General features: G+C 34.3%; 1 protein-coding gene across 5 annotated transcripts in view; it reads left to right on the forward strand.

The window, feature by feature from the left end:
• SPATA6 (spermatogenesis associated 6) overlaps positions 1–15,490 on the forward strand; it is a 148,459-nt gene that overhangs the window by 56,991 nt on the left and 75,978 nt on the right. For all 5 annotated transcript variants that reach the window (XM_045897734.3, XM_045897737.3, XM_045897739.3 and 2 more), the window contains exons 6-8: positions 3,257–3,337; positions 7,801–8,100; positions 12,362–12,449. In XM_045897734.3, the coding sequence (XP_045753690.1) occupies positions 3,257–3,337; positions 7,801–8,100; positions 12,362–12,449 (469 nt within the window). The remainder of the gene's footprint in view (positions 1–3,256; positions 3,338–7,800; positions 8,101–12,361; positions 12,450–15,490) is intronic.

The raw sequence follows: 15,490 nt of genomic DNA on the forward strand, positions 1-15,490 counted from the left end.
TAGACTTCATAAAGGAACTGGTATTTGAGATGGAGTGATGATTAATTTTATGCCTCAACTTGGTTAGGTTATGGTGCCCAGTTGTTTGGCCAAATGGTAGTCTAGATGTTACTGTGAAAGTATTTTGTATATGTAATTAATATTTACAAACAGTTGACTTTAAGTATAAGAGATTACCATTGACAATGTAGGTGGATCTCATTTCAATTAGTTGAGGCCTGAAGAGCAAAAACTGAGGTTTCCTAAACAATAAGGAATTCTGCCTCAAAACTGTTATGCAGAAATACTTCCTGAGTTTCCAGCCTGCTAGCTTGCTTGCAAATTTCACACTTAAGATTGCAATATCAACTTTTTGTCTGAGTTGCCAGCTTGTGGATTGCCCTATGGATTTTGGGCTTGCCACTCTCACAATTGCATGAACCAATTCCTTAAAATAAATCTCTCTCTCTATATATATATATTAGTATAGTATATTATATATATATATATATATATATATATATATATGTTCTGTTTTCCTGGAGAACCCTAACTAATACATAATGGTTTTGAAAGCTCAGTGAAAATAATGGCTAAAACACTGAGTATTTACTATGTGACCAGCAATATATGGGGAAGGGTAAAGTGATAAGTTGCAATCCAGGCTATGGTAGTTATAAAATATGTCCACAGATGATTTGATGCTTCTCTCTTCCAAAGGCAGAGCTAATTCTCCAGTCTCCACTTAGTGACTCTAACAGATAAAACATGATTCAGTGACAGTATTAGACTGGAGACCAGGTCATTAAATGCACTGTGGCTTCCTCCTTGCTCTCACTACTGTATCAGTCACTTTGGGCTAAGCCAACTGCCACGTGTGAAGACATTAAAGCACCTCTATAGAGAGGCAGAAGCTGGAAAAGCTTTGCTAGAATGTTTGTGAAAGCTTGAAAGGTGTTGAAGAAACTCAGATGTGTGTTTGCAGGAAAATAAGGTAAATGCTATTGGAAATTAGGGATAAAAGGGTTCCTTGTTATATAATGGCAGAAAGTTTAGCCACACAGTTGCCTGCGGTAATGTGGGAAGGAGAGAAATATCTAATGAAATGGATGGTGTGTCTAAGACTTTTGGTTAGAGAGTTAGAGGGTCTGCTTGGTTTTCTTGCTGCTTTATAGCAAAATATGAGAGGAGAGAGATAAGCAAAGGAAAGGCTGTTTAGCAAAAAGGAATTGGAATTTACTGTTTCTGAAGATTCCCAGCCTTTTCCAATGGCAAATAATGTTAAAATTAAGGAATGACTTCTGAGTAAAAATCATTCCAGGCACTTCTGGAAACTGTGGTCTGATGGTGAAACCAAAGGTATAACTATAAAATCCTTCATTAAAATTTCAGAAAGATCCAAGATGTTGTCTCAGAAAATAATTTAATCAAGTTAATGATTAATAATTTAATTTAAGTTTTTTGAAGATGCTAAAGGGCAGTCTCAGCAGAAGCTGAGTGTAGAGAAGGGTGCAACTTGTGTCTAATGGAGTGAACTTCAGTAAGATTCATATGAGAACCCATATGTTTTTTAAGAGTGTTATATTGGTAGAAACACCACCAGCTTGGTCTGAAATGCAGAGAGATCTCACAGAATGAAAAGGCCTTTGGACCCCCAAAATTCTGTTGACAGGACTCACGCTCAGAACACTGTGCACTCCAAATATGGTCTACTTCTCCTTGGAAAGGAGTGATAATTCAAAGGTTGGAAGCAAGAGCCCAGAGGAGTCCAAAGGATAGTTATTTCTGGGCAGGACCAGGACTAAACTTCTAATCAAGGAACTTCTAACATTTTCTTGGCTGGATTTCAGAATTTCTATGGACCAGTGATGCCCATTTGACTCTTGTTTACTCCCTTTTTGAATAAGAATATCTGGAGTGATTATCCTGCACCTGCTGCATGTGTGTGCTTTAGGTACATGTGGGGCAGATAACTTGTCTCTTTGTTTCATAAGTCTTCTAACTATGAGGAACTGGCCTTAAAGAACTGTCCTTAAAGAACCATCTGAGGAGGCTGAATAAGGATCTGACTTAGATGCCAACATCCTGGATTTCAAGCTGAAGTTGCAAAAGGATGAAACTTTTCTTCTTTTCTTTGTAGAGCATGAGTTTAGTTTACACATGAAAGGAGTGTAACTTGCGGTCAGAGGGTGGACTGTGGTGGTTTTAAAATATGTCCACAAAATTTTTGTTATTCCTCTGCTGAAAAAGAAGTCTAACTTCTTTGTCCTTGAGTGTGGGCTATACTTCAAGGATTCTAATAAATAGGATGTGATAGATGTGACAGTGTTAGATTTAGTAGACTAGGTCATAAAAACGATTATGGCTTCCTTCTTGCTTTGCTTTGGGAGAGCTAGCTGCCATGGCATGAGGACACTGGAGCGGTCTTATGGAGAGGTTTATGGGATAGAGGAGCTGAGTCCTCTTGCTAAAATCTAGAAAAGAACTGAGACCTCCAGCCAATAGCTATGTGAACAAGCCTTCTTAGGAAGCAGATCCTCCTGCCTCAGGCAAACCTGTAGATGACCACAGCCCAAACAACCTCTTGACTGCAATCGCCTCAGAGATTTCAAGCCAGAACCACCCAGTTCCGCCTCTGCCAGATTCCTGACCCATAGAAACTATCTGAGATAATAAGTGTTCACTCTTGTTTTAAACTGCTAACTAATATCCTGTGAGGCAATAGATAACTAACAAATAGGCATAATGGACTTCATTAATAAAAGTTATGTTTGCAGAAAAGCAATCATTTAGTTAATTCTTAGGCAACTCATTATTTACCTTTTCTGTAATATGATGTTTGAAACTCTCAAGTTAGTATGTCAAAGGCTGGGTTTGTAAAAGCATTTCTTGATTATGTAGTTAAGTATGTCTTAATTTGTAAAAGTAAAAAGAGCTCAAATCCATTAAGTGTTTTTATATATTTATGACTTTAATATTATATCATCGTTTAAAAATCTTAGAATAATTTGACAGGGAAATACTTGAAAATGAAAAAATATATTAATTTTTACATAAAGGTAATATAATCACTTGTAAGGGAATCATCAGCAATGAAACTGTTTCTTGCTAAAATTTAGCATCACTGTATTATCTTTATCTTTAATAAGAAGGTCAAACCAACAAATGAAACAGCTAAATCTTGACAAGTGTTTGTTACTTCAGGTCATAGTTTTATCACTAATAATTATATTTTTTTAAAAATTGAAATATCTAATAATACCCTTTTTCCCCTCAGGGAATTGCTCCAAAGCTGGAATTTTCTACAACTTCAGTGATTACTGAATGTCTGATAAGTTCAAGGAAGTGCCGCACTCAGGTTGAACTCATTTAAAGTGTTTAATGGTTTAACTTATTTGTTCATATTTATGGGCATTGGGCAAGAATTATTCTTTTATTTTGGCTGCAACTCTTTTCACTTTTGGGGGTCAGTCTTTAATTTAAGCAAAACAATTATCAGAGGTATTTAGCAGTTTGGTTGCATCTTAAATGTGAGAGTGAAGAGTTTGGTACACATGATAGATGGCGCCATGATGTTATTGTTATTATTTTGTAACTCTATGGGCCTTTTTTTTTTTTTTTAATGCAAAGCAATCAGCCTGCCAGAAAGATGTTGAGATCAAGAAGTCCCACAGAGAGCTAGATCTGAGGCTTCTATAAATCTTACAGAAGTTACAGGTGACTGCAGAAAGTTCAAAGGATACCTTTTAACAAATGTGACCAGAGGTTCTCTCTCATGCAGGGATATTGGTGTTTAGTGAGTATGGTTTCTTGAGTGTCTCTAATTCTTATATGACTCTTGCTCAGTTTAGTGGCCATACTGATGCTATCAGACTGAGGGAAGCTTGGACACTCCAACCTCAGTATCTTCTATATTTGTAAAAACTGCCTTTAGTAAACTGAGATATCTGGACCTAATATTTCATTCTTGTCTAACTTTTTACTGAGTCACCAGGATCATCTTACTGCCTTGTCCACAGGTTATCTAATAATGTCTAGGCATCACTCATATGCAGTTGCATTATGATTAGGTAACAATGACCAGCATGTGATGAAGAGCCAGTAACATATAAAGCACAGAGGACCCAAACAAGGCACGACTGGACCTATGATGGAAAAAGTGTACTAATAATTTACTGCATTCTCAGTTTCAGAGTAAATTTGCTGAGTAGGGTAACAGTGACGTAAGCTAAGAAAGGTAAAGCGTGGTTATATAAAATTATCAAGGGGATCATTCTTATTTTGTTTAGCAAGATACGTAGTGTGCCAGTTTGGCTACAGTTAATTATCTTTGAAATGCAAGCTGAAATGCAGCTATTAGAGATCTAACAAACTATGCTTGCCAAATGCAAAGATGTTACTGACTTGTTGTGCAAAACTGTATATTTGTAAATTATTAACAGTATTTTACCTGCACTCAGACAACATTTTTCTCTCCTCATCGGGGTATGCCCTTCTGGTGGATGGGTAGAAAAGTCCTTTTTTGTATGAACTATGGCATATGCACAGAAAAGTACATTCTAAGTGTACAGCTTGGTGGAAAGTCTTTCGTAAATGTAAAATTGTCCCCTCATCACTAGTTTCATTGAACTTAAGAACTAACGTTTTCCTCTGTAAACTTTTGGGAAGACTCATTTCTTTTTTAACTTGCTATTTCAGTGTTTGTCATTTGTTCTTTATTGAACAGATGTAAGAAAATAGGATAGGTTTTGGCGTCAGACAGTGTTTAAGAAAATATGCCTCAAATCAGACAGATCTGGGTTCAAGTTCCTCACAAGGCTGCTTTAAAGATTAAATTAGAGAATAGGCAATGTGTCTGGCACGTAACATATAATTAATGAATTTGATGGCTGTTCCTAAGGTTTTTTTTTTTTTAATAATTAGGAGAGAAGACAATGGTTAAAATACAAGATAGAAAACATTATCTGGTAGGCACAACAGAGTATACACATTAAAATTTTAGCCAGAATTTTAATCTTCTTTGACCTTATTTAAGAATGTGATAAATCTGCTTTTTAAAAAGTGAATATTAAAGTTACAATTAAAATTTTAATAGCTACAAAGCAGCATTTTCAGGTTCAAACATAAGAATAAGACAGGCCATTTTGGTTTTTAAAAGCAGAATGAGTGAAATAAACTATAAAATTATTTAAGTTTACAAATAGTTATAATGATCTTTATTCCTTTTGGCATATTATTTTCAAATTAATGTTTTGTCACCAGTTAGATGGATTGAAAAAATTAAGTATATTATTGTGATTTTCTGAAATAAAACTAGTTTTCCACTTATTCTTTTTACCTACTAAAGGTAGAATTTATTATTAATAGTTAAATATCAATGGTAGTTTTATTAATTTGTATGCTGGATCAGGTAGTTTTTGCTGTGTAAAAAGCAACACTAACTTTTTGACAGTTCTGTGGATTGATTGGTTGATTCTTTTGGTTTGAACTGGCGAGGCTAGGGCTGAATGATCTATGATGGCATCATTCATGTCTGGTAGTTGGCTGAGTTTTTGGTCTGGGAGGGACTTTATATTTCTGATAATTTGCTTGATTTTAGCTGGGATGGTGGCCACAAGACTTTCATCATCTAGTAGGCTAATTTTGGCTCATTCACACGGAGGCAGGAAGGTTTCCAAAAAGGAATAAAAGACAATAGCACTTTTTCAAGTCTCTCTTTTTGTCCCAAGCTAGTATCCTGTTGGCCAGAGGGAGCCATCGTGTTAACAGCACATAACAGCCACTATTTTAAGTTTTCCTGGGCAGTAACAGGATACATTAAGGATTGGATAGAGTTAGACAGCATGTATCTGTACTACATATTCCACAGTTTATAACTTCTAATAGTATTCAACATTCAAAAATTGTAATGAAGAAAGAAGGTGGGGTTAGTTGTTTTAGGTTTGGTATAATCAGAGGTAGGTAAGGAGGAACTTTACAGCATTGCTGAAATGGATGATGTTGGGTTCATCTGGGTCTGAAGGTAAGAGATATTAAAAATGTATGAAGGTCTGGGGAAAAAGAAGTCCAGGGACTGAGGAGGTGAGGAGGGCAGGCAGCAGATTCAGTGAGAATAAAAGAAGTAGAATGAGGAAAAGTAGTTTTGGTCAGCAAGGAATTTTCGGAGTTTGAGATGCAATGGATCTGCATAATGATGAACTCTAAGATGAGGTGGAAAAAGGTAATTAAAGCTGAGAAATAGAAGTCTGAGTCCAAAGTCTTGGACAGATTCACTGCTTGAACATTTATTACAACTCAAAGGTCCTTGCATGTGCTAACATTCCTGCTTCTGTGCCTTAGTGTGATGTCATAGAGATAGATGAAGTGTGATATGGTAGAAAAATTCTGAATTACTTGTTGAAGTCATTGAACAAGGTGGGAGAAGGACTGGGAGAGTATCAACAGCTGTAGAGGAAAGATGAGGAAATAATCTGATGCTGCAGGTCTGTATGAAACTCATGGACTTATTTTCCAATTAGGAAAATATATATTTTTCCTGTTTATCTACTTTTTAAAAATATTTGACTCTTTTCCCTTCTATATCACATTTATGTTTTAATATATACTTAGAATAGATACCCTTAGTGAGTTAGGGAAGGAGGGGTTGAGAAAATAGAGAAGGAGGTAGGATTGATAGGTTTTTAAAATGATTAAAGTTAGGAAGACAAAGTTTCTCAACTGTCCATTTTCTCTAATATTAGAAATCTTATAATTCTAGATAATGAATTAAGAGGTCTTATATTATTTACCTGTAATCCAAACTTTAAGGCACTCAAAAGGCAGAGACTAAATAAAATGTTATCCTAATAACGCAAAAAAATTTTAGAAATGTAACATTTGTTTTTTAAAATTTTAGACTGCTAACCAGTTTTACTAGTAGAGTACTAGTCATTAAAGTTTATATGTGTTTTTTATGTCTTTTTACTTTTTTACTTTTATAAAAATATGGAACCAGAATTAAGATGATATGGCTATTGGTATTGAATTGTAAAGTTTTAATTTGGAAGACATCTTAAGATCCTAATCACCTTGTATAATCCAAATAATACATTTCATGAAAATATGTATAAAGCCGTTTTTCAGATGTTCACATTGTATATATGTATTTAATCATAGCAGTATAAATGAAACTTATTTTAATAATTTTCTCCATAAAGATTTCATAAGCAACTAATTAGCCATGTGTATTTGCAACATTACTAAAGAGAGCCCTCTTGGGGCACCGGGTGGCTCAGTCAGTTAAGCCTCCGACTCTTGATTTCGGCTGGGGTTATGATTTCAGGGGCATGAGATTGAGCCCCACATTGAGCTTTGTGCTCAGCGTGGAGTCTGCTTAAGATTCCATCCCTCTCCCTCTGTCTTCCCACCCCATTCATATACTCTCTTTCTTAAAAAAAAAGAAAAAGAAAAAAAGCCCTCTTAAATTACATAGCCAGTTACTTGAATACTTAATTACAAATGATAAACCAATGTTTATGTTAATTTTTTAGTACACTGAAAACTAGTTTTTCTGACCTTGTTTCTTAGATTTTTCCAATGATTAAATATTGGGCTTTTATTTTCATAAGTACTTGTTAGACTTAAGAATACCATGTACTTTATTAACTACTAGACAAAGAGTTATCTAGCATAGATAGGAAAGACTAGTTGGCTTTGATAGATTATATGTGCCTTAAATTAATTTTTAAAGTTTTTTTCTACCTGTAACTTATAGATAGATACATATACATATATCTCTACATATAGCTTCTACCCATGTTAATTTTTATTTTTTATGTTTAGGATAAATTTATTTACCATACGGCTCCAGTTGAAAAATCACACGGCAGACTGCAAAGCAGAACATCAACATCAAGATCACAAAAGAAAAAATCCAAGTCACCTGAGAGAAATAAATATTGCATAAATGCAAAAAACTACGAACAGCCTACAATTTCTTCAAAATCACACTCTCCATCTCCCTACACAAAAAGACGCATGTGTGAGCTATCTGAAGACACCAGGCGGCGGCTGGCCCATTTAAATCTGGGACCCTATGAATTCAAAAAAGAAACAGATAAACCTCCATTTGTGATTAGACATGTATGTGTTCTCTTAAACATTTCCATTTGAAACCAATCTAATCTGTTGTTTCACTAAAATATTGTTCTGAAACTTCTTTCAACTTCGGGCTTCTATTAATAATTTTCTTTCCTGAACTGTTAGCCGAGGAATCTAAAATGGAAAATTAGAGTAAAAGAACATTCTTTTTTCAGTCTTTGAACCTGACAGAGATCAAGTTCCATTATGAATACTATGTTAAATCCTTTAAGTATCCATTTCCTTTCTTACTATACACTGGACAGTGTAATAACTCTACAAATTGAACTTAGATGTAATTGACATTAGTACTAAAATGGCAGAGTAGGGTTTTAAAAGAGGACCAACTTTTCTTTATGAAAAGGAAGACCCCCCCTTTTCTAGCCTTTTTAAAAATTATAATGGAAAGTTAAGTTTCCTTTGATATTATGTCCCTTGGGTAAACCTTACATAGTGGATCTTTGAAGCAAATCACTATTTGATGAGGATGGGAAGGCCTTTGAAAGTGAAGAGAGTTAGGGTAGCATAGTTGTTATCGTCCCAAACAGAAGACTGCTTTTGATATGGTTTAAGCTTAGAGCTTGTGTTCGTGTGATAGTCAAGTAGACTTGGGCTAATTTTAGGGGTCTGTAATATTTCAGAATGTTTAATAAAGGACTTTCTTAGAATTCTCATAGTTTCTTGAATTTTTGTAAAGAATTTTTATCCTAAAAGTATTTCTTTAATAAAAGATTGCAATTTAATAAAAATTACTAATAAATACATATAATAGTAATAATGAATGTTAAGATATAAGTGCCTACAGAAGCAAAACAACTTTTGGGGTTATCTATAAAGTTATTTCTGACTTTAATGTCTAATTCATTTTTTTCTAAATTCTAATATGTAAATATAACATGTAAAGATGCTCCTTGGATAATCTAATGGGTTTTTGAAAATACACCATCTGAAAATTCAGATTTTTTGTGTGTGATACATTTTTTTTAATTTTAGATATAATTACATTAAGCAACATTTCATTCCATTTTTATTTTTGACTACGAATCATTTATTCTTTTAACCTTAAGTAACAGGTTTTTTATTGTAAAAAGAAAACTTATAATGGGTACTTTTAAATGGTAATATTTTATTGAGATTATTGTGATTACATTTGTCTTTTTTTCTATAGATTTGTTTATAGGTGCTGGCCACATTTTTTGTTGTTGTTTGGACATATCCAGATAAGATTTACTTGCTGGTTTGATGGCAGTTGCAGAAAACCTTTCATTTTATGACGGCTCACCGTTGTAAATTAAGTTGAAAAGATATATTAAATTCTAATCTGAAGGAATAGTAGCATTTTAATTAAAATGCCTATGGGCAAAATAACCAGTAATAGTTAGTGGGAGTTAGCCACACACAAAAAAAAGAATTGTTGAGGGAAATAATTTCTTTTCAAGTGCTCATTAAATTGCTGTTTTTTCACACTAGTGTTCAAAGTGGAATAATTCTAATACTGCTAGGTGTAGGCCTTGATGTTTTCATTGAAGAGATTTCCTTTATAGCTTTCCAGATCATAGAAAAAAATGCATGCTTCTAAGCTTACAGTTAGAAAATTGCTTACATTGGGGTGCCTGGGTGGCTCAGTCTAACTCTTGATTTTGGCTCAGGTGGTGGTCTCAGGATCATGAGATTGAGCGCCACATCGAGCTCTGGGCTTAGCAGGGAGTCTGCTTGAGATTCTCTCCCTCTGCCCCTCCCCTCCATGATCTCTCTCTCTCTCTCTCTCCAATAAATACATAAATCTTAAAAAAAAGAAAATTGTTTACATTATCATATAAGAAATGGGATTTTTCCAATTGTATTTGCATAGAGATGTCTTTTCTTCTCCCATAGCCATTAATAATTTCAAAAGCACTTAATAAATTGATAAACAAAATTTTAATTTCATGGGCTCCTAGATGGCTCAGTCGATTAAGTATCCGACTCTTGATTTCGACTCAGGTCATGAGCTCAGCGTCGTGAGATGGAGCCACACGTCGGGCTCCATGCTGGGCATGGAGTCTGCTTAAGGTTATCTCTCTCTCCCTCTGCCCCTCCCTCCCCCTGCGTGCACGCTCTCTGTCTCTCTTTCTCTCTCCCTCCTTCCCTCATCTCTCAAAAAAAATAATTTCATACATGCATATGTAAAAAGTTAATACTTTTAGGAAAGACTTTCTAGTTTTACATACATTGTGTGAAAAACAGTCTCACATAGTAAGGAGCAGTGTCAAGAAACTAACTAGAATGCTCCCAAACAAACTAGCACAACCATCCCAGAAAAGGTAAACAGAATTATTTTCTTTTACCTTGATCCAGAATAGGATCTTTTTTTTCTATTGCAGTAAAATACTCATAAAATGTACCACTTCAGCCATTTTAAAGTGTATAATTTCAGTGGCAGTAAGTACATGTTGTGCAACTGTCACTACGATCTAGTTCCAGTACTTTTTCAGTCATCCCTAAACAGAAACCCTGTACTCATTAAGCATTCACTCACCATTTCTCCCTTTCTTCAGCCCCTGGCAACCACTAATCTGCTTCCTATATGGATTCTCCTACTCTGCCTTTTCATCTAAGTGGAATCCTACAATACGTAGACCTTTCTGTCTGGCATCTTTCATTTAGCACAGTGTTTTTGAGTTTCATTCATGTTATAGCATGTATCAGTACTTGGTTCTTTTTATGGTTGAATAATATTTCATTGTGTGGGTATATACCACATTTTGTTTGTCCATTCATCTGTTGATGGACATTGGGCTGTTTTCACCTTTTGGTTATGTGAATAGTGCTTCCATGAACATTCATACACAAGTTTCCATTTGAGTATCTGTTTTCATGCCTAATTGCTTTAATACCTAGGAGTGGAATTGCTGGGTCATGTGGTGTGTCTGTGTTTAACTTGTTGAGGGATTGTCAAACTGTTTTCCACAGTGGCTGTCCCATTTTACATTCTCTCCAGCAATGTTTGAGGGTTTCACTTTATCCACAGTCTCACTAACACTTACTATTTTATTTTGATTTCTTTTTATTATAGCATCCTAGGGGGTGTGGATTGGTCTCTCATTATGGCTTTTTTTTCTCATTATGGTTTTGATGTGCATTTCCCTAATAAGTAATGATGTTGAACATCTTTTTATGTGCTTTTAGCCATTTGTATATTTTCTTTGGAGAAATGTCTATTCAAGTTCTTTGTCCATTTTTAATTGTTTTTTTTTTTACTTTTTGATATTTAGTTGTAAGTTTGTTTTATGTATTTAGGATTCTAAATCCTTATCAGGTATGATTTGTAAGTTTTTTTTTTTCATTCTATGGCTTGTCTTTTCACCTTTTTTTAAAATTTAATTTTTTTAAATTGTGGTAAAATATACACAATATAAAATTTACCATTTTAACCATTTTAAGTATATACTTCAGAGGCAGTAATTATATTTACATCATTAAGTAGTATCTCTCACTATGATTTTGATTGGTATTTCCCTAATAATTAGTGATATTGAATATTTTTTCTTGTGCTTATTGGTCATTTGTATATCTTTTGGAGAAATGTGTATTTAAGTTCTCCCACTTTTTAATTGAGGAGTTCTTTTCAGGGTTGTAGAAGTTTCTTTATATATTCTGGATATTAATGCCTTATCAGATAATTATTTGAAAAAATATGTATTTTTTATTAAATGGTTTGCTTTTCACTCTCTTAATAGTGTCCTTTTATGTACAAAGTTTTTAATGTTGATCAATAGAGCTATCTTTTTTACAGTTTATATCACTCCTTTTTCTTTTTCATTAGAAAACATGCTTAGCTGTAATAATCTGTGAGCTATAAAGCACTAAGTGTGCTGGGCCCTGAACACAGCCAAGTAACGACACTGTTTGAATTCAGCATCTATCTAAGCAGCAAATGGCTAAACTTGCTTTTTAAATGTGGCAAAATAGATTCCTCTTTTTGTAGTTTTGTAATGGAAAGCCAACTGGGCAATGGGGTAATGGACATTTCAACTGTAAATTTGTTAATTTTAAAATAGACTCAAATTTATAATTAAAAAATTCTGGAGTTTAATTTCAATTTTATTTAAACATGAACAGCAAAATACTCAACTAAGCTCTGGCTTCAAAACATGCCTGAACCACACAGGCACTATCATGTTAACCTGATGACTACAGTCTATGTATTTGAGTTGATTTTCAGGTGCCATGAGACTGAAAGAACATTTAAGTTCTTTTTGACTTTTAATCTTGCTTCTTCTAGGTCGACCCCCCAAGTCCCAGGGCTGATGCTTTATTTGGGTCTTCTGGCAGAGACTGTGAAAGAGATGGATGGTCTAGGATGCACAATGGTAAGTTAAAAGTTGTCTCTCTTCATTACTTTAGTTTCCTTGGTACAGTCAAGTCTTTCACTTGGCATCAATGAACAAAAATAGATTCTTTGCTGTGTTATTGGATAATAAGGCATAGTGCTACTTTTTATAACTTGTGAGATACCCATATAGGTACTCTCTAAAAATAATAGAATTTCTATGCTCCTATAAACTAATCTCCCTCTTTGAAACTCAAAATACATAGTAGCATATTGAAGACTGATAACCTTCTAGTGAAGAAAAAAAAAACCTGATTTTGTTTTGCTCAAAAATTTCTAAATTTATTTGACTATGGAACCATTTTCCTACTTTAACATATACTCGCCTTAGTTTGTGGAATAGGCTTTGGGAAACACCACAGTAAGAAAAGTTGAAGGTTATGGGTTTTGGACATACATTTACACATATATTTGAATACTTGCCCTGTCACTTATTTAAAAATTGGGCATTCTTGAACAAATCATTTTAACTACTTTGATAATCAGTATATTAAAGAATGAAGATAACACAGTAAATATGACCATGTAAAATGTCCTAGCACACCACAGGCCTTAATATCCACTGTCATTATAATAATACTTAGGTTTCTGAAAAGATAACGTCCTTTAAGTTTAGTTTACAGGAATCTTTTTTTTTTCATCATAGGCCCTAGTTCTAATGGTTAGATAAATTATTTCCTAAGTTCAATCTGAAGATGACTTTTACGAAGAAGATTAAATAGTGTTATATGATTAGGGATATTTGAGTGTTAATATCTATAATCACTGGTTAGTCGGTTCAGCAAGCATTTCCCAGCAGCCTTTAAGTTAATTCACTACCTACTGAGAAAGGCATAGAAGAAGAAAAATGAGACAGTGAAAAAAACACAATCATAACATGTAGTAAGCTGCATGTGTAGAATCTTTTTTTTTAATGGGAAAATGAAACATTCTTCTCGGAGAACATGCAGAGTTTGTGCTAATTTATTTTGCTTTTTTAGCATTAGCAGGGAGATAGATGTGGTAATCACTAAGTCTTTTATAACCACAATAGCAGATTATATGCAATTAGGGACAGACGTTATACTCTGTTTCCCCTCTTGGAAGAAATTTATGGACATGGAAAAAAAGGTTTAAGAACAAGAAAATCGAAAATAACTTCAATATAGATATTCCTTTGGAAGATGCTTTTGGAATGCACTGAGGTGTCTGATTTCTTTTGATAATTTTTATGTATTTGCCAGCAGAACTGTCAGAGTTTCCAGTAACTTTTGATCGCCACAGTCAGCTACCTGTGTAGAGGTACAATCAGAGAGGTCAATAGTGAGGTCTGCTTTTTTTCTTTTAACTTTTTATTTAGACATAATTTCAGACTTACAGAAAAGTTGAAATAGTATAAAGAATCCTCATATAACTTTCAGAATCCACAAATACTAATATTTGCTTTTCCCTCTTTATCTCTTCCCTACCCCCCCCACCTCCACCTCTGTATGTATGTTTGTATATAAACTTTTTTTTTTTTTTGACAAGCACATTGCTATGGACAGAATTGTGTCCCTCCAAAATTCTTATGTTGAAGCTCTAACCTGAAATGTGGTAGTATTTGGAAATGGGGAAAGGTAAGTAGGTTTAGATAAGGTTAGGAGGGTGGGGCCTTCATGATAGGATCAGTGCTCTTATAAGAAGAGAAACCAGAAATCTTGCTTTCTCTCTCTGCCTCATGTGGACACAGGCAGAAGGTAGCCATCTTCAAGCCAGAACTAGAGCTCTCCCCAGAATCTGACTGCACTGGCACCTGGATTTCAGACTTCTAGCCTCCAGAACTGTTGTAAAAGCCCCCAAGTCTATATGGTATTTGTTATGGCAGCCCAGGGAGACTAATGCAGATATTATGTGATATAATTATGAAAAGCAGAAAATGGACAATGAAATAATAATAGTAACTAATCTATAAACCTAACTCAGATTTTGCTGCTTGTCCTCATAATATCTTTATAGCAAAAGAAATTGCACATCATGCATGGTCTTCAGTTAACATGTCTCTTTAGTTTTCTTTAAAATGGATTAGTTCCTTAATCTTTCTTTGTGTGTGACATTGATAATTTTGGAGAGTGTAGGCCAGTTATTTGGTTGAATGTCCCTCAGTTTGGGTTTGTTTGATTTTCCCTCATGATTAAATTTAGATTATTCATTTCCCTCCAGAATACAACAGATGTTATGTGTTACTCTCAGTGCAACATGTCAAGAAACATGTGATACTGCTTTGTTACTGGTGATATTCATTTGCTCATTAATTAAGATGGGGTCTGCTAGATTTCTCCATCATAAAGTTGCTCTCTCTTCCCTTTGTGGTTAAGGGGGAGATATTTTGAGACTATTATATCCTGTCACCTCAACTTTGATCCCTTTAGCATACATTGATGATTCTTGCTTGAAAAAATTTGTTACTGTAAAATTTGTCAAATAGTGATTTTTAAAAATTCCATTATTCTTTGTACATTTATTACTTGCCCTTCTACTATAAGGAGTTTTTTCATCTCATTTCTCTACTTTTAATGTCCCTATTCTTTTGACTGACTTTTTTTTCCTGTCTGGCAATTGGGTGGTTGTGTTTTGGAGTCTCATCAGCTATTGAAATACATATGGGAATTTCTTATGATAGAATCTCTTATTATGATAGAGTGAAATTTCATTAGTGACTTTAATGGAAATTCTTAAACCTTTTCTTGCCAAATTATCCTACCTAAATAATTCTTAAGTTTTATAGGATACCATTTCACCACCATTGACTATTTTAGTCATCATCATAATCACATGAGGATGAATTTAACTGTATTTAATCAAGAAAAATGACAGAGGCCTAGACAGGTTAAGTGGCTTGTTGGAGAGTTCCAGAATAGCCCTGGTTGGTCTGGGGTCCAGGGTTTCTTGCCCCAACCCCTCCCACCACTCTCCTCCCACTTTCTCTATTTCCATTTAGATGTATTTTTTTTTTAAGATAAATTTTTCAAGCACGTTTTCTTTATCTGGAATTTCCATAGT

The sequence above is a fragment of the Mirounga angustirostris genome, unplaced genomic scaffold (assembly GCF_029215605.1).
Source record: "Mirounga angustirostris isolate CCGP_5_RB_7025 unplaced genomic scaffold, mMirAng1.0.hap1 SCAF_4, whole genome shotgun sequence".
Taxonomy (NCBI): domain Eukaryota; kingdom Metazoa; phylum Chordata; class Mammalia; order Carnivora; family Phocidae; genus Mirounga; species Mirounga angustirostris.